The 19,649-nt window shown below is 45.2% G+C and overlaps 1 protein-coding gene across 1 annotated transcript in view; it reads left to right on the top strand.

Moving 5' to 3' along the window:
• Positions 1 to 19,649, top strand: part of mapk15 (mitogen-activated protein kinase 15) — a gene marked incomplete at its 5' end in the record, with an annotated part of 263,793 nt that overhangs the window by 15,619 nt on the left and 228,525 nt on the right. Inside the window, 1 exon segment of the mRNA XM_068025957.1 lies at positions 7,677 to 7,840. Within this exon segment, the coding sequence (XP_067882058.1) occupies positions 7,677 to 7,840 (164 nt within the window).

Raw genomic sequence — 19,649 nt, 5'->3', positions numbered from 1 at the left:
CCATCCAAGCCCCTAGCCCTAAGTGAGTCCCAGTCAATATAGGGGAAGTTAAAATCACCCACCACTACAACCCTGTTACCTTTACATCTTTCCAAAATCTGTCTACATATCTGCTCCTCTACCTCCTGCTGGCTGTTGGGAGGCCTGTAGTAAACCCCCAACATTGTGACTGCACCCTTCCTATTCCTGAGCTCCACCCATATTGCCTCGCTGCATGACCCCTCTGAGGTGTCCTCCCGCAGCACAGCTGTGATATTCTCCTTAACCAGTAATGGATTTTATTTTTTTAACCAGTCTGCCATGTGGGACCTTGTCAAAAGTCTTGCTAAAATCCATGTAGACCACATCAACTGCACTACCCTCATCTATCTTCCTTGTTACTTCTTCAAAAAATTCGACCAAGTTGGTCAAACAAGATTTTCCCTTAACAAATCCATGCTGACTATCCTTGATTAACCTGTGCCTTTCTAAGTGACAGTTTATCCTGTCTCTCAGAATAGATTCCAATAATTGGCCCACTACTGAGGTTAGACTGACTGGTCTGTAATTATTCGGTCTATCCCTCGCTCCCTTTTTAAACAGAGGTACAACATTAGCAGTTCTCCAATCCTCCGGTACCATACTTGTATCTCGTGAAGACTGGAAAATAATGGTCAGACCTTCTGTTATTTCTTCTCTTGCTTCTTTTAACAGCCTAGGATACATTTCATCTGGCCCTGGTGATTTATCAACTTTCAAGGATGCTAATCCCATTAATACATCCTCTCTCCCTATGTTTATTACATCCAATATTTCACATTCCTGCTCCTTAACTACAATAGCTGCATCGTCCCCCTCTTTTGTGAAGACAGACGCAAAGTATTCTTTCAGAACAATACCAACATCTTCCATCCCTACGCATAGGTTACCTTTTTGGTCTTTTATAGGCCCTACTCTCTCCTTAGTTATCCTCTTACTCTTAATGTATTGATAAAACATCTTTGGGTTCACCTTGAATTTGCTTGCCAACATTCTTTCATGCCCTCTCTTTGCTTTCCTAATTTCCTTTTTGATTTCACCCCTCCACTTTAGAGTCATAGAGCCGTACAGCATAGAAACAGGCCCATTGTCCCACCATGTCCTTACCAACCATAATGCCTAACTATACTAATCCCATCTGCCTGCGTTAATTCGATATTACTTTCTATACTGCTCTCAGCCATCTGTAGTATTGAGTTCTCGGTGTCAGACTTAAGCTTCTGTATCTTACCCTGTAGGCTCCTTGACATCCATGTGGCTCCAGATTTGGCCATCTCGCCCTTTTTCTTTGTGGGAACATGTTTATCCTGAACCCCTTGAATCTCCCCTTTGAATGCCTCCCACTGTTCTGACACTGATTTGCTTTCAAGTAGCTGTTTCCAGTCCACTTTCACTAAATCACTCCTCAGTTTAGTAAAATTGGCCTTTCCCCAATTGAGAACTCTAATTCCTGTTTATCTCTGTCCTTTTCCATAATTATGTTAAAACTGACTGAATTATGATCACTATCACCAAAATGCTCTCCCACTGCCACTCCTTCCACCTGCCCATCTTCATTTCCCAAAACTGCTCCCTCTGTTGTTGGACTTCCTACACACTGGGCAAAAAATTTCGCCTGAATACACCTCAAGAATTCTGCTCCTTCAATTCCTTTCACACTAAACTATCCCAGTTAATATTGGGGTAGTTAAAATCCCTTAATATTACTGACCTACTGTTCTTGCACTTCTCAGAGATTTGCCTACATATCTGCTCTTCTATCTCCCTCTGACTATTTGGGAGTGTATAGTACACTCCCAGCAGTGTGAATGCCCCTTTTTGTTCCTTAGCTCAATCCCTATGGCCTCATTTGATGAACCTTCCAACGTATCATCCCTCCTCACAGCTGTAATAGTTTCCTTGACCAAAATTCCGCCTGCCCCTCCTTTCTTCTTCTCCCCCCCTCCTTTTTTCTCCCCCCCCTTCTTTCTTCTTCTTCCCCCACCCCCGAAAACCTTGTAACCAGGAACGTTGGACTGCCATTCCTGTCCCTACTTAAGTCATGTTTCTGTAATAGCTCTGATATCATACTGCCACGTGTCTATCTGTGCCCTCAGCTCTTTTTTTACTATATTTCAATGCAAGGAGTAGATACCCTTGAGCACTGCCAAACTGTTTTTTTTATTTTCTAATCTTTGTTTCCTCTGTGTTCCAGACTCATCCATTAACTTTCTGCCTTCTATTTTCATTTCTTTTGTCCCAGCTGAGTCTACCCTCAGGTCCCCATCCCCCTGCCAAACTAGTTTAAACCCTCCCCAACAGCACTCGTAAAACGTCTCGCAAGGAACTCAGTCCCGGCTCTGTTCAGGTGCAACCCATCCGGCCTCTAGAGGTCCCATCTCCCCCAATGTCGCAGGAATCTAAAGCCCTCTCTCCAGCCATGCATTCATCTGTCTTATCCTTCTATTTGTATACTCGCTTGCGCGTAGCATTGGGAGTATTCCGGAGATGAGGTCCTGCTTGCTAATTTCTTACTTAGCTCCTAAATTCTGACCGCAGGACCACATCTCTCTTTCTGTCTATCTCGTTTGTTCCGATGTGGACCACGACTGCTGGCTATTCACCCTCCCCCTTCAGGATGCTCTGCAGCCGCTCAGTGACATCCTTGACCCTGGCACCAGGGAGGCAACACACCACCCTGGATTCGTGTCTGCGGCCACAGAAATGTCTGTCTGTTCCCCTGACTATTGAATCACCTATCACTATGGCTCTGCCAGTCTTCCCTGTACTCCCCTGTGCAGCTGTGCCACCCGTGGTGCCATGGACTTGGCTCTGGCTGCACTCCCCAGGTGAAGCATCACTTACCTCAGTATTCAGAACTGAATACCTGTTGGAGAGTGAGATGCTCTCAGGGGTCTCCTGCACTATTTGCCTGTTTCTTTTTGACTGCCTGGTGGTCACCCATTCCCTCTCTCCCTGCATACTCTTAATCTGTGGAATGATCACATCTATAAATGCAATCCACTGTAGCTCTCATCCTCATGAATGCACCGCAGTGTCGCCAGCTGCCGCTCAAGTTCCAAAACCCGGAGCTCAAGCTGCTGCAATTGACGACACTTCCTGCACGAATAATGTTAGAGCAGAGGGTAAGGAAGGGGAGGAATTTCTGAAAAGTGTTCTGGAGAACTTCTTTGATCAGTATGTTCTCAGTCCAACTAGAAAGGAAGTATTGCTGGGGAATGAATGGGCCAAGTGTCTGGGGTAATATTTGGGTAAGAGTGATCATCGTAATATAAGGTTTAGGCAAGTAATGCCGAAAAGCAAGGAACTATAGAAGGTAGAACAACTAGATTGGAAAAGGGCTAATTTCATTGGGAGGAGAGAGGATCTAGCCGGGGTAAAATACAGTAAGTTCAAAGGGGAAGTGAAGAGGAAAATAAGACTGGCAAAGCAAGAATATGAGAATAGAATGGCAGTTAACATAAAATTGAACCCAAAAACCACCTTCTGGCATGCTATTACTAAGTGGGTAGTAAGAGGTGGAGTGGGGCCTATTAGGGACAAAGAGGTTGTTATATGCTTAGAGGCACAGGCACATATCAGTATACTTGATGAGTACTTTGTATCGGTGTTTACTGAGGAAGAGGGTGCTGATAAAATATCGGTAGAAGCAGAAATGGCAGAGGTAATGGATGGGGTGAAAATTGATGGGAAGGAGTAACTAGAAAGGCTGGCTATGCTGAGAGCGGCTAAGTCACTTGGCTTGCATCCCAGGTTGCTAAAGGAAATGGGGTGGAGATAGCGGAAGGGCTTGCCATAATCTTTCAATCTTCCCTGGATACTGGGAAAGGTGCCAGAGGATTGGAGAGTGGCAAATGTGACACCCTTATTCAAGAAAGGGTGTAAGGACATTCCTGGCAACCACAGTTTAACATCAGTGGTGGGTAAGGTTTTAGAAACAATAATCAAGGAAAAAAATCAACAGGCACTTGGAACTGTTCAAATTAATTAGGATAGCCAGCACAGATTTGAACAATAATCAAGGGAAGAGTTACTGGACACTTGGAGAGGTTTGAATTAACCAAGGAGAACCAGCACGGATTTGTAAACGGCAGATCGTGCTTGAATAATCTAATTGAATTTTTGGATGAAGTAACAGCGAAGGTTGATGAAGGAAATGCAATGCATGTTGTCCAAATGGATTTTAAGAAAGCGTTTGACAAAGTACCACTTAAAAGGTTGGTTAACAAAATTGACGCTCATGGAATAGGAGGGTCAGTGTCAGCTTGGTTAAAAAATTGGCTTAAGGGCAGAAAACAGCGAGTCATGGTAAATGATTGTTTTTCAGACTGGAGAATGGTGGACAGTGGTATTCCCCAAGGTTCAGTGCCAGGATCACTACTTTTTTGATACATAAATGACTTGAATATTGGAATACAGAGTAAAGTTTCAAAATTTGCCCATGATACCAAACTTGGAGGTGTAACAAATAATGATATAAATCGACTGCAACAAGGCATAGGCTTGCAGAATGGGCAGACAAGTGGCAGATGGAATTTAATACAGAGAAGTCTGACATGATTCATTTTGGCAGCAGGGAAAGGGAGAGGCAATATAGACTTAATGGCACGGTTCTAAAGAGTGTGCATGGACAGAGGGACCTGGGGGCGCATGTGCACAGATCTTTGAAGGAGGCCAGAATAACTGAGAGTGGTTAGTAAAGCATATGGGATCTTGGGATTCATAAATAAAGGTATTGCGTGCAAAAGCAGGGAGGTTATGCTGAACCTTTATAAAGCTCTGGTTAGACCATAACTGGAGTATTGCATCCAGTTCTGGTCACCACACTTTAGGAAGGATGTGAGGGTCCTTGACAGGGTGCAGAGGAGATTTACCAGAATGGTTCAGGGATGGAAGATTTTAATTACAAGGTTAGGTTGGAAAAGCTGGGTTTGTTCTCCCTAGAGCAAAGAAGATTGAGGGGAGATTTAATAGAAATGTACAAGATTATGACAGGTTTAGTTAAGGTAGTGTTACGACCAAGGTGGGAGTAATACACTGTTAATTCAGTCGCACTACTCCACAGGTCACAGCATATTAGTACAGTTTCCCACCTACTGTAAAATAGCCAAATTAATCACTTTATTTATCTGCCAAAAAGGTTTTATAACTCCTTATTCTTCCTTACCCTCATGCACACATACATTCAAAAACCAACGGTTAACCGGTTTTAAAAGGTTGTTTAAGTTGCAACGGTGTCTTAGGAATAATAAAATAATTAGTTGTCACAGTCTGGTAGGATATTTCTGGATTGGTGAGGTGTCCCAGAGTCTCAGTCTCTCCAGGTGAGATTAATGAACAATCTGTGATGAGTAGGCTTTCAAGGCAATTCGTCTGCAGCAGGTGTCACACCGATCTTTCAGCAAAAGGTGTAGCAACGTTTCTACTTAAATTTTAAAGTAGCAGTCGAACAGCAGAAACTTTCTTGAGATTTCAGGATCACCCAAAAACGTACAAGGCAACAGGAATCATTCTTGAGGCAGAGATTTTCCAGAGACTGGAGACAATAGGAATTTTGCTACCTTTTAACATTGCAGGGCTTCCTCTCAGCAAAGGAGCCTTTCTCCACAGAGAGCAACAACTCCACTTTCTCTGGGTCTTTTTCTCTCTCCAGGTAGAACACAGACACAACTCAAATGTAGGATTCCTTTTTTTACTAGAGAGATAAGCCACCTTTTCAGGGAGAGGTCTTTTTCTGGTCTGCAAACACAGGTCTCCAGCAGCAACTGGCTTTTCAACCCAAAAGTGAAACTAAACTTTCAACAACCAAGTCACAAGACAGTCATAAATCTTTCTGGGTGCTTGGATACAAGTTTTACAGCCTGCACTTCAAACACCAAGTGTCAGCATTCAGTGCTCACAGAAAACCCCCTTCTCCTAGTTTTGAAAGGCAAACAGACCTCTTAGTTTTAAATAAAAAACTCTTGTGACAGTAGACAAGAAAAACTGTTCCCATTAGCTGATTGTACAAGGACTAAGGACACAGATTTAAGGTTTTGGGCAAGAAATGCAGGGGGAATGTGAGGAAGAACTTTGTCATGCAGTGAGTGATAATGACCTGGATCCCGCTGCCTATGATGGTGTTGGAAGCGGAGACGACGAATGATTTCAAAAGGAAACTGAATGACAGTTGAGAGAAATATATTTGCAGGGCTACAGGGATAGACTGGAGGAGTGGGAGTGACTCTGGCATGGACTTGATGGGCTGAATGGCCTCCTGTGCTGTAATGACTCTATTTGCTCCAGCCCTCTGTGCTGCTGGACTCCTCACTGCCTGGCGCTGTCGTCTCCCCCGGCCCAGGAGAAACCCCAGAACTGTAGGTGAAAGGATATACAGAGCGGCACAGGCCTCAGGAATTGGTGTTCATAGGAACAGGTGCATAGCATTCAGCCCCTTGGGCCTGTTCCTCCATTCAATCATAGGAATGGTTTTCCACTTGAACCGTGGGGCTATGGGTGGTAGCTTTATGGTTGTCTTACTGGAATAGTAATGCAGAGGCCTAGATAATGATCGTTCAAATCCCACCATGGCAGCTGGACAATTTAAATTCAGTTAATTAAATCTTGATTAAAAAAACAATATCGGCAATGGTGACCATGAAACTACAGGATTGTTGTAAAAGCCCATCTGGTTCACTAATATCCTTTAGGGAAGGAAATCTGCCATCCTTACCTAGTCTGGCCTACATGTGACTCCAGACCAACAGCAATGTGGTTGACTCGACTTCCCTAGCAAGCACTCAGTTGTATTCAAGAAGGCAGCTCACCACCACCTTTTCGAGGGTAATTAGGAATTAGGCAATAAATGCAGGCCTTGCCAGTGACGCCCACATCCCATGAATGAACAATTTTTAAAAAAGGGAGGAAACCATTCAACTGCTTGAGCCTGCTCCACCACTCAATCACACATTTACTGATCGGTATCTCAACTCCAACTACTTGTCTTGGTTTAATAGCCCTTAATACCCTTGACCAACAATAATCTACCAATCTCAGTTTTCAAATTTACATTGACCCCAGCATTTTGGTGGGGGGTTGAAGAGGGTGTGATCCACTACCCTTTGTGTGAAGAACATCAGCCTTGAACATCCGAGCTCTAGTTTACTTGTGGACTCTTTCCCCACCACCAGAGGAAATAGTTTCTCTCTATAAAGACTGGCAACGAGACCCGACTACTTGTCGGATTCGGGTCGGGTCTGTATTCCGAGTCCAGCATTCAGGCTCTGGTCGGGTCGGGCTAGACAGTGCTACTTCTGGGAAGTCATGGGATCAGGCTCACCCATGATTCCCCACAACTCCATCTGCAGGAATAGCCTGCTGCCGGAACAGATGAATGGTATTCAGGTTGGGTTGGGTGCGAAAGAAAAATTAAAGGACTCGGGGCCCGGGTTGCGTTCGGGTTGGCTGTGGTCGGGTCTGGTCCGGGTCAGGATTTATCTCTCTATCTATCCTATGAATTCCTTTAATCCTCTTAAACACCTCGATTAGGTCACCCTTAAATTTTCTAAACTCTATGAAATACTGACGGTGTATATTTCCATGTACAGAGACACTTCTAGAGGTTGCCAACATAATCCCTACTCTGACCCTCTGACTCTAGCTCTGTTCTCACTCTCCAGCCCTCAAACATCCTACTGGACGCGGACTGTTTTGTCAAACTCTGTGACTTTGGTCTGGCTCGCTGCATAAATCAGATCCAAGAGGAGCAGGGGAATGCGGCATTAACAGAGTATGTGGCTACTCGCTGGTATCGAGCACCAGAAATCCTCCTCGCATCTCCCAGGTCAGAGCTTGCAATATTACAGCTGTTGCTAATTAACTGGTGCTGCTTAGTAAAGGATTAGAGAGATGACTGTGGGAGCTCCCAGCAACTAAGGTTTGAGGCTGGAGCATTTCATCTGAACAGGATTAAAAAGAATGGCAGACTCCCATTTCTATATAAAACAAAATACTGCAGTTGCTGGAAATCTGAAATGTAAACCAAAAATACTGAAAATACTCAGCAGGTCAGGCAGCATCTGTGTCGTCAACCTCAACATTAACTCTGTTTCTCTCTCCACAGATGCTGCCAGAGCTGCTGTGTATTTCCAGCATTTTCTGTTTTTATCTCCCATTTTTATAGTGTCTTTCATGTCCTCAGGATGTTCCAAAGTGTTTCACAGCCAAAAAACGTTTTTTGAAGTGTTGTCACTGTTGCAATGTTGAAAATCCGGCAACTAATTTGCATACAGCAAGTTCCAAAAACAGCAGTGTGATAAATGACTATTATCAGTTTTGGTGACACAAAAACAAGAAATGCTGGAAATACTCAGCAGGTCTGGCAGCATCTGTGGAAAGAGAAGCAGAGTTAACGTTTCGGGTCAGTGACCCTTCTTCGGAAATCAGTTTTGGTGATGTTGATTGAGGGATAAATATTGGCCAGGACACTGGGGAGAACTCCCCTGCACTTCTTCGAATAGCACCATGTGTTCTTTTACATCCACCTGAGAGGCCAGACGGGGCCTCGGTTTAATGTCTCAGCCAAAAGACGGCACGTCTGACAGTGTCACACAGGAGGCTGTGTTCCATCCCAGTCTGTGCTGTTAACTGATTTGAACCCCAGAAGTGATACTGCAGTGAGATTCAGTATCCCCAGGTTCCAGCTGGTTGAAGCCAGTGACTGAGTGTGTGAGTGCACGACCAAGGTGGGAGGAGTGCACTGTCTTTCTCCAGTTCCACTTCTCCATGGCTCACAACATTTATTTAAATGTTTACCCAATTCCGATGCGGCCAATTATATACTCTATTTTTATTTTAGAATAAAATACCCCAACCAGGTTTCTTCAATAAACAACAAAATTATTAATTTATTATAAAACAAGGTGCCACATAAAAGGTTATTGCACAAAGTAGGAGCTCATGGTGTAGGGGGTAACATATTAGCGTGGTAGAAGATTGGTTGGCTGGCAGAAAACAAAGAGTACGCATAAATGAGTCCTTTTCTGATTGTTAGGAAGTGACGAGTGGAATCCCACAGGGGTCTGTGCTGGGGCCTCAACATTTTACAATTTATATCAATGACTTAGATGAGGGGAGCAATGGCATGGTAGCTAAATTTGCAGATGACCCAAAGAGAGATGGGATAGTATGTTGCGAAGAGGGCTTAAGGAGGTTACAGACCAACATAGATAGTTCGAGTGAGTGGACATAAATCTGGCAGATGGAGTAAAATGTGGGAAAATGTGAAGTTGTCCAATTTGGCAGGAAGAATAAAAATGCAGAGTATTACTTAAACGGAGAACGACTGCAGAATTCCGAGGTGCAGAGGGATCTAGGTGTTCTAGTGCATGAGTCACAAAAAAGTTAGTATACAGGTAGAGCAGGTAATAAAGAAGGTGAATGAAATGCTATCCTTTATTCGAACAGGACTTGAAAGGGTAGATGCAGGAAGGATGTTCCCGATGGAGGGGAGTCCAGAACCAGGCGTCATAGTCTAAGGATACGGGATAAACCTTTCAAGACTGAGATGAGGAGAAATTTCTTCACCCAGAGAGTGGTGAGCCTGTGGAATTCACTACCACAGAAAGCAGTTGAGGCCAAAACATTGTATGTTTTCAAGAAGGAGTTAGATATAGCTCTTGGGTCTGAAGGGTTCAAAGAATATGGGGGGAAAGTGGGAACAGGTTACTGAGTTGGATGATCAGCCATGATCATAATGAATGGCGGAGCAGGCTCGAAGGTCGAATGGCCTACTCCTGCTCCTATTTTCTATGTTTCTATTACGAGAGGAATTGAAAATAAAAGTAAGGATGTTATGCTTCAGTTATACAGGGCATTAGTGAGATCACATCTCGAATACTGTGTGCAGTTGTAGATGGTACACACTGCTGCCACAGTGCGTCGGTGGTGGAGGGAGTGAATGTTGTAGATGGGGTGCCAATCAGGCGGGCTGCTTTGTCCTGGATGGTGTCGAGCTTCTTGAGTGTTGTTGGAGCTGCACCCATCCAGGCAAGTGGAGAGTATTCCATCACACTCCTGACTTGTGCCTTGTGGACAGGCTTTGGGGAGTCAGGAGGTGAGTTACTCACCTCAGGATTCCTAGCCTCTGACCTGTTCTTGTAGCCACGGTATTTATATGGCTACTCCAGTTCAGTATCTGGTCAATGGTAGCCCCTAGGATGCTGATAGTGGGGGATTCAGTGATGGAAATGCCGTTGAATGTCATGGGGAGATAGTTTGATTCTCTCTTGTTGGAGATGGTCATTGCCTGGCACTTGTGTGGCGCGAATGTTACTTGCCACTTATCAGCCCAAGCCTGGATATTGTCCAGGTCTTGCTGCTTTTCTACACGGACTGCTTCAGTATCTGAGGAGTCACGAATGGTGCTGAACATTGTGCAATCATCAGCGAACATCCCCACTTCTGACCTTATGATTGAAGGAAGGTCATTGATGAAGCAGCTGAAGATGGTTGGGCCCAGGACACGACCCTGAGGAACTCCTGCAGTGCTGTCCTGAAGCTCAGATGATTGACCTCCAACAACCACAACCATCTTCTTTTGTGCTAGGTATGACTCCAACCAGCGGAGTCTTTTCCCCGATTCCCATTGACTCCAGTTTTACTAGGGCTCGTTGAAGTCATACTCGGTCAAATGCTGCCTTGATGTCAAAGGCACTCACTCTCACCTCATCTCTTGAGTTCAGCTCTTTTGTCCATGTTTGAACCAAGGTTGCAACGAGGTCAGGAGCGTCACTGATCAGGTTATTGCTAAGCAGATTAGTCCTGCTTTTTGTGTACAGGACATACCTGGGCAATTTTCCACATTGCCGGGTAGATGCCAGTGTTGTAGCTATACAGGAACAGCTTGGTTAGGGGAGCGGCAAATTCTGGAGCACAGATCTTCAGTATTATTGCCGGTATGTTGTCAGGGTCCATAGTCTTTGCAGTGTCCAGTGCCTTCATAGAGTCATAGAGTTATACAGCACAGAAATAGGCCCTTCGGCCCATCGTGTCCATGCTGGCCATCAAGCAGCTATCTATTCTAATCCCATTTTCCAGCACTTGGCCCGGAGCCTTGTATGCTATGAAATTTCAAACGCTCATCTAATTACTTCTTAAATGTTATGAGGGTTCCTGCCTCCACCACCCCTTCAGACAGTGTGTTCCAGAATCCAACCACCCATTGGGTGAAAACATTTTTTTAAAAAATTTCTTTCATGGGATGTGGGCGACGCTGGCCAGGCCAGCATTTATTGCCCATCCCTAATTGCCCTTGAGAAGGTGGTGGTGAGCTGCGTTCTTGAACCGCTGCAGTCCATGTGGTGTAGGTACACTCACAGTGCTGTTAGGATGGGAGTTCCAGGATTTTGACCCAGTGACAGTGAAGGAACGACGATATAGTTCCAAGTCAGGATGGTGTGTGACTTGGAGGGGAACTTGCAGGTGGTGGTGTTCCCATGTATTTGCTGCCCTTGTCCTTCTAGTTGGTAGAGGTCGCGGGTTTGGAAGGTGCTGTCGAAGGAGCCTTGGTGCATTGCTGCAGTGCATCTTGTAGATGGTACACACTGCTGTCACTGTGCGTCGGTGGTGGAGGGAGTGAATGTTTGTAGATGGGATGCCAATCAAGCAGGCTGCTTTGTCCTGGATGGGGTCGAGCTTCTTGAGTGTTGTTGAAACTGCACCCATCCAGGCAAGTGGAGAGTATTCCATCACACTCCTGACTTGTGCCTTGTACATGGTGGACAGGCTTTGGGGAGTCAGGAGGTGAGTTACTCGCCTCAGGATTCCTAGCCTCTGACCTGCTCTTGTAGCCACGGTATTTATATGGCTATTCCAGTTCAGTTTCTGGTCAATGGTAACCCCAAGGATGTTGATAGTGGGGGATTCAGCGATGGTAATGCTGCTGAATGTCAAAACAGCCTATTAGATACTCTGTCCCCAGAATAAATCACACCAACCAGGTTTTTTTAATAAACAACAAAATTATCCGTTATTATAAACCAAGCCTTTACCATTAATTAAGTAAATATATGTGCGTATTGAAATATTAAAGCCTCATATTATTATCCTAGCCCTCTTGCACATGCACATATATCCAAAAACTGGTTAACCATGAAAAAAAGAGATTTATGTTTACAGCTGTTACAAAGGATCATCGTTTTGAGGGTCTGATGGTACCTTTCTAAAGCCCCTTGTGTCTGTGGATGGTATGCTGAAGACTTTAACTGTATTATCCCCAGATTACTCATAACTTACTGGAAAAATTTTAGACATAAAATTGGAACCTTGACCCGACTGAATCTCAATCGGTAATCCATATCTAGTGAACAACTGGGTTAACTTCTCTACCACTACCTTAGCAGAAATTGTTCTCAAGGTAATGGCTTCTAGGAACCGAGTAGCCATATCCATGATAGTGAGTAACTCTGGATCGACTTGCCGAGCCTTGTTCAGAGAAGACTTATTTAACATTTCATTCAGATTATGCAAATCCCCAAAGAAAGTTTCAGATATTCAGCTGTTTGTGGTGTCCAGTGGAACTTGTTTAGCTGTTGCTCGGGTCACTACACATGAAGGAAAAAAATTCTGGAATATTTTCCTGCAACTGCTGTGTTCTTTGACTTAACTTGGCCTCTCCATGACTACTGGAGAAGCTACTACCTTCACTCTGGCCAAATCATTCCCCAGGAGTAGGACAACTCCGGCTACAGGCAAACTATGGACAACTCCTCTGGTTACCGTTCCAGACATTAGGCCACACTACAGGTGCTGATACAGAGGTAGGGGTATGTACACCCGCTGATACCGTTCTAAAACCTTGGCATTCAGTGCACTCTCTGGTGGAAATGTTATGCCTTTCCCCATCGAAAGAGTTTGGGTTGCTCCTGTATCACTAAGTATAACTGTAGGTTTACCTGCATAACTTGAGGGATAAAGAGTTACTTTTCCTTTTGACAAGAATTCCCTATAACCGTCCGGTATCTTGTTCACATCCCCCGCACTCACAGCGGTTTTTCAACTTGGCCTAACAGCTGCAGTCAGAGCTACAGCCTGATCTGGCGTACTCTCTGTCAGGGCCCCTTTCTCTGCAATGGCCTTGTGCACACCAATGAGTCCCATGGGTTTACCCCGCAACTTCCAGAATTTTGCATGAAGGTGCCCCACCTTGTGACAATGGTAACATTTAGGCTTGTGGACTTCACTTCAACCCTCAGCATCTTCCTTTCTGGCATGAGGAGGAGATCCCGGGATGTTCCCAGCTACGCCTTTCTTTCACCCTCCTACTTTCTATCCTTCTCAGGTTTGTGACAGGGACAGACAAAGGGTTTGGGCTTGTAAACAAGCTCATAATCCTCAGCGATCTCAGCTGCCTGTCTGGCTGTTGAAAGCTTTACACGGGTTCTTACTAACGGAAGGAGTGAAATTTTAAATTCTTCCTGGAGAATTATTTCCCTAAGGGTCTCATACGTGACCTCGACCTTTAGTGCTCGTATCCAGCGATCAAAATTCATTTGCTTTGCCCTTTCAAATTCTGACCAGGCTGATACTGGAGGTTCCGAAAGTTCTGTCAGTAAGCTTCAGGGACTAACTCATAAGCAGTGGGAATAGCCTTCTTTGCCATCTCTTCTTCTCCCTGCTGCTCTCACATACGTTTAAGTCTTCAGAAGAAGGAATTTTCCTCCACATGAGATAAGGTGGCAGGTTGTTTAACCTTGCCCGTCTAAGAGCGAAGACCAAAGTACGGAAGGTCCTCATCAGGGAACTCCTCTTTGCTGATGATGCTGCATTAACATCCCACTCAGAATAGTGTCTGCAGAGACTCATCGACAGGTTTGCGGCTGCCTGCAATGAATTTGGCCTAACCATCAGCCTCAAGAAAACGAACATCATGGGACAGGACGTCAGAAATGCTCCATCCATCAAATTCGGCGACCAGACTCTGGAAGTGGTTCAAGAGTTCACCTACCTAAGCTCAACTATCACCAGTAACCTGTCTCTCGATGCAAAAATCAACAAGTGCATGGGAAAGGCTTCCACTGCTATGTCCAGACTGGCCAAGAGAGTTTGGGAAAATGGTGCACTGACACGGAACACAAAATTCCGAGTGTTTCAAGCTTGTGTCCTCAGTACCTTGCTCTACGGCAGCGAGGCCTGGACAACGTATGTCAGCCAAGAGCGACGTTTCAATTCATTCCATCTTCGCTGCCTCCGGAGAATCCTTGGCATCAGGTGGCAGGACCATCTCTCCAACGCAGAAGTCCTCGAGGCGGCCAACACCCCCAGCATATACACCCTACTGAGCCAGCGGCGCTTGAGATGGCTTGGCCACGTGAGCCACATGGAAGATGGCAGGATCCCCAAGGACACATTGCACAACGAGCTCATCACTGGTATCATGCCTCCACTTTAAAGACATCTGCAAACGCGACATGAAGTCCTGTGACATTGACCACAAGTCATGGGAGTTGCCAGTGATCGCCAGAGCTGGCGGACAGCCATAAAGGCGCGGCTAAAGTGACGAGTCGAAGAGACTTAGCAGTTGGCAGGAAAAAAGACAGAAGTACAAAGAGAGAGCCAACTGTGTAACAGCCCCGACAACCAATTTTTTCTGCAGCGCCTGTAGAAGAGTCTGTCACTCTAGAATTGGCCTTTCTAGCCACTCCAGAATTGGCCTTTCTAGCCACTCCAGGCACTGCTCCACAAACCATTGACCACCTCTAGGCGCTTACCCACTGTCTCTCGAGACAAGGAGGCCAAAGAAGAAGAAATCTGCAGAAGTCTCCTCAGGAAGCATGGCATAAGCTTCATGAGCTCTGCCCATCAACTTGCTTTGCATAAACAGTGTCCAGCTTTCCTTTGGCCACTTCATCTGTCTGGTCATCTTTTCAAAAGAAACTAAATTGCGTCCCTTTCCTCTAACCTTGGGAGGGCTTGCACAAATTTAAACAGCTCTCCACTGGGTCCTGGGCTGCTGTCTGCTCTTTCCTCACCAGAATTTTCACCGGAATCAAGGCCACCCTTTTGTTTTGGTTCCAGCTTTTTAAATTCGAATTCCCTTTCTCGCTCCCTTTCTCTCTTCTGCCTCACTTCTCTTTCCCTTTAAAAATGCTCTCTTTTGCACTTTCCTCACTTTCAAGTTCAAGTTTCTTCATTGCCGATTCTCTTTCCTGTTCAAGCTGCTTCATCTGCAACTGAATTCAAGCTAATTCAACTGAATTATCATCTGAATTGCCTTTTCCTTCTTCCAATTTCAAATGCTGTGCTATTACTTCAAATAGGTCTACTTTCGTAGCCCCTGGTTTTAACTCTAGCTCCAAATTTTCTGCCAATTCCTTTAGCCTAGTCTTGGTTAAGTTTTTCAAATCTCTCAGGGATAAGTCCTCCCTCTCCAGAAAGTTCGTAGCAACTGACAAAGCCATTCCAGTAGTGTAAACTTCACTCTAATGCACAAGAAACCTAGTGTTTTACTTTTCTCCTTTTCATTTCTCATTATCCTTCGAATTGTACATCACTGGCTTTGGGTTATCCAGCACAGAGCTCCCAATTATATGTTATGACCGAGGCGGGAAGAGTGCATTGTCTTTCTCTAATTCCACTTCTCCACGGGTCACAACATATATTTAAATGTTTACTCAGTTACCTGTACGGCCAATTATATGTCCTATTTTTATTTCAGAAATAAAATACACCAACCAGGTTCTTCAATAAACAAAATTATTAATTTATTATAAAGCAAGACACAGAAACAGTAAAAATGCAAAACATTAACACAGCTTGAAATATGAAAGTTCCTTTTTAAAATTAGCCAAGCATAAACACACACACGCACATACACACCGGTTCAAGAGAAAATAAACAAGTTTTCTCTGCAAAGATATTTATACAAACAAGACAAAAACAAACTTTTGCCAAATACTTGTTAATTATTGAAGGAAAAGGAGAAGATATGGAATTATGACAGTTGTCCCTTTATTCTGGCGTCCCAAATACGGGTAGATGGCTGTCACTATGATCTTTTTGGAGCAGTTCTCTTCAGGTGACGTTGAGGATTAGTCTGGCAGGCTTTCCAGGAGAAATGCGGCTTCAGGGGTTTCAGCTATCACACACTGGATTTTGTAGGGTTTCTCAGAGGTGGAGAAAAGATGAGCTGGGTGTTTGAGCAGGCTACAAACCCAACTGACACTAAACAATATTCCAAATCAAAACCCACTCTTGACCACCATAAATCTTGACATGTCACTTCTCTGTAAACCACTCACCCAAGTCACCAAAACTTCTGGTGTTTATTTAACTTAAGACATGTGACATCCAGTAAATGTTGTTTCTAAATAAAGAACTCAAGTCCTTCCAGTGACCTTTTTAAACAAAAAACAAAGTCCAGCATCTATGGAATCACTTCAGTCCCAAATGAATTCATCTCCACAACCTTCAAACATGAGTCCTCAAAAAAAATTTTTTTTAAATAGAAGCTCTTTCATAACAGCACATTGAGTTAACCATGTGATTCGACCTTTGACCCTGGACCTGCCCCACGAGAGACACTAGCTGTCGAGATTAGAACAATCTTTAAACCAATAAAGAGGGCGAGGGTTCAGGCAGAAATCAAAAGAGCCGAAAGTTTAAAGAACGTGAAAAGAGCAAAGTCCAGCTAGTACTAGCGGTGATCAGAAACAAATATAGGAAGTAAGAACAAGATAACTGCTGAAAGTACACTGGAAATGATTAATAAAAACAAGGCGTGCATTAAAAACATCAGGCATAAAGCAGGATTGGGGCGATTGTCCAATTAAAGGTTCTGTACTCTTATTCACCTGACATAAGGATGAAAACAGATTTTTTTAATTTGAGGTGCAGATTCAACTTAAAGGGTATGATGTACTGGCCATCACTCAGACCTGGCTACAGTGGGGTTTTTTTTATTATTTGTTCACGGGATGTGGGCGTCGCTGTCCAGGACAACATTTATTGCCCATCCCTAATTGCCCTTGAGGAAGTGGTGGTGAGCTGCCTTCTTGAACCACTGCAGTCCGTGTGGGGTAGGTACACCCACAGTGCTGTTAGGAAGGGAGTTCTAGGATTTTGACCCAGTGACAGTGAAGGAACAGCAATGTAATAACAAGTTAGGATGGTGTGTGACTTGGAGGGGAACTTGCAGGTGGTGGTGTTCCCATGCATTTGCTGCCCTTGTCCTTCTAGGTGGTAGAGGTTGCAGGTTTGGAAGGTGCTGTTTAAGGAGCCTTGGTGCGTTGCTGCAGTGCATCTTGTAGATGGTACACACTGCTGCCACTGTGCGTCGGTGGTGGAGGGAGTGAATGTTTGTAGATGGGGTGCCAATCAAGCAGGCTGCTTTGCCCTGGATGGTGTTGAGCTTCTTGAGTGTTGTTGGAGCTGCACCCATCCAGGCAAATGGAGAGTATTTCATCACACTCCTGACTTGTGCATTGTAGATGGTGGACAGGCTATAGCAATTCAGGAGGTGAGTTACTTGCCGCAGGATTCGTAGCCTTTGACTTGCTCTTGTAGCCATGGGATTTAGTTACTGGTCAATGGTAACCCCTAGGATGTTGATATTGGGGGAATTCAGTGATCGTAATGCCATTGAATGTCAAGGGGAGATGGTTAGATTCTCTCGTTGAAGATGGTCATTGCCTGGCACTTAGGTGGCAAGTAATATTTGTGCCACACATCAACCCAAGCCTGGATATTGTCCAGGTCTTGCTGCATTTCTACACGGACTGCTTCAGTATCTGAGGAGTCGCGAATGGTGCTGAAGGTTGTGCCATCATCAGCGAACATTCCCACTTCTGACCTTATGATTGAAGGAAGGTCATTGATGAAGCAGCTGAAGATGGTTGGGCCTAGGACACTACCCTGAGGAACTCCTGCAGTGATGTCCTGGAGCTGAGATGATTGATCTCCAACAACCACAACCATCTTCCTTTGTGCTAGGTATGACTCCAGCCAACGGAGGGTTTACCCCCTTATTCCCATTGTCTCCAGTTTTGCTAGGGCTCCTTGATGCCATACTGGGTTAAATGCTGCCTTGATGTCAAGGGCAGTCACTCTCACCTCACCTCTTGAATTCAACTCTTTTGTCCATGTTTGAACCAAGGCTGTAATGAGGTCAGGAGCTGAGTGGCCCTGGCGGAACCCAAACTGAGTGTCAGAGAGCAGGTTTTTGCTCATCAAGTGCCGCTTGATAGCACTGTAGATGACATCTTCCATCACTTTACTGATGATGGAGAGTAGACTGATGGGGCGGTAATTGGCCAGGTTGGATTTGTCCTGCTTTTTGTGTACAGGACATACCTGGGCAATTTTCCACATTGCCGGGTAGATGCCAGTTTTGTAGCTGTACTGGAACAGCTTGGCTAGGGGCGTGGCAAGTTCTGGAGCACAGGTCTTCAGTACTATTGCCGGAATGTTGTCAGGGCCCATAGCCTTCACAGTATCCAGTGCCTTCAGTCGTTTCTTGATATCATGCGGAGTGAATCGAATTGGCTGAAGTCTGGCATCTGTGATGCTGGGGACGTCAGGTGGAGGCCAAGATGGATCATCCACTCAGCACTTCTGGCTGAAGATTGCTGCAAATGCTTCAGCCTCATCTTTTGCACTGCTGTGCTGGGCTCCTCCATCATTGAGGATGGGGATATTTATGGAGCCTCCTCTAGTTAGTTGTTTAATCGTACACCATTATTCACAACTGGACGTGGCAGGACTGCAGAGCTTAGATCTGATCCGTGTGGGATCGCTTAGCTCTGTCTATCGCATGCTGCTTACGCTGTTTGGCATGCACGTAGTCCTGTATTGTAGCTTCACCAGGTTGACGCCTCATTTTGAGGTTTGCCTGGTGCTGCTCCTGGCATGCCCTCCTGCACTCTTCATTGAACCAGGGTTGGTCTGTTGTCTGGATGGTAATAGTAGAGTGGGGGATATGCCGGGCCATGAGATTACAGATTGTGGTTGAGTACAATTCTGCTGCTGCTGATGGCCCACAGCGCCTCATGGATGCCCAGTTTTGCATTGCTAGATCTGTTTGAAATCTATCCCATTTAGCACGGTGATAGTGTCACACAACACGATGGAGGGTATCCTCAATGTTAAGGCGGAACTTTGTCTCTACAAGGACTGTGCGGTGGTCACTCCTACCAATACAGTCATGGACAGATGCATCTGTGGCAGGCAGATTGATGAGGACAAGGGCAAGTACATTTTTCCCTCTTGTTGGTTCCCTTACCACCTGCCGCAGAGCCAGTCTAGCAGCTATGTCCTTTAGGACTCGGAAAGCTTGGTTAGTAGTGGTGCTACCCAGCCACTCTTGGTGATGGACACTGAAGTGTCCCACCCAGAGTATATTCTAATCCCTTGCCACCTCAGTGCTTCCTCCAAGTGGTGTTCAATATGGAGGATTACTTATCAGCTGGGGGTGGGGTGGGGTGGCGGGGGGGCGAGCTGCGTGGGGGTGGGGGGGGGTCAGCAGTCGGCGGTAATCAGTAGGAGGTTCCCTTGCCCATGTTTGACCTGGTGACATGAGATTTCATGGGATCCAGAGACGATATTGAGGACTTCCAGGGTAACTCACTACCAACTGTATACCACTGTGACACAGCCGC

The sequence above is a fragment of the Heterodontus francisci genome, unplaced genomic scaffold (genome assembly GCF_036365525.1).
Source record: "Heterodontus francisci isolate sHetFra1 unplaced genomic scaffold, sHetFra1.hap1 HAP1_SCAFFOLD_596, whole genome shotgun sequence".
Classification (NCBI taxonomy): Eukaryota; Metazoa; Chordata; class Chondrichthyes; order Heterodontiformes; family Heterodontidae; genus Heterodontus; species Heterodontus francisci.
This window is presented reverse-complemented; position numbering and strand designations above follow the sequence as displayed.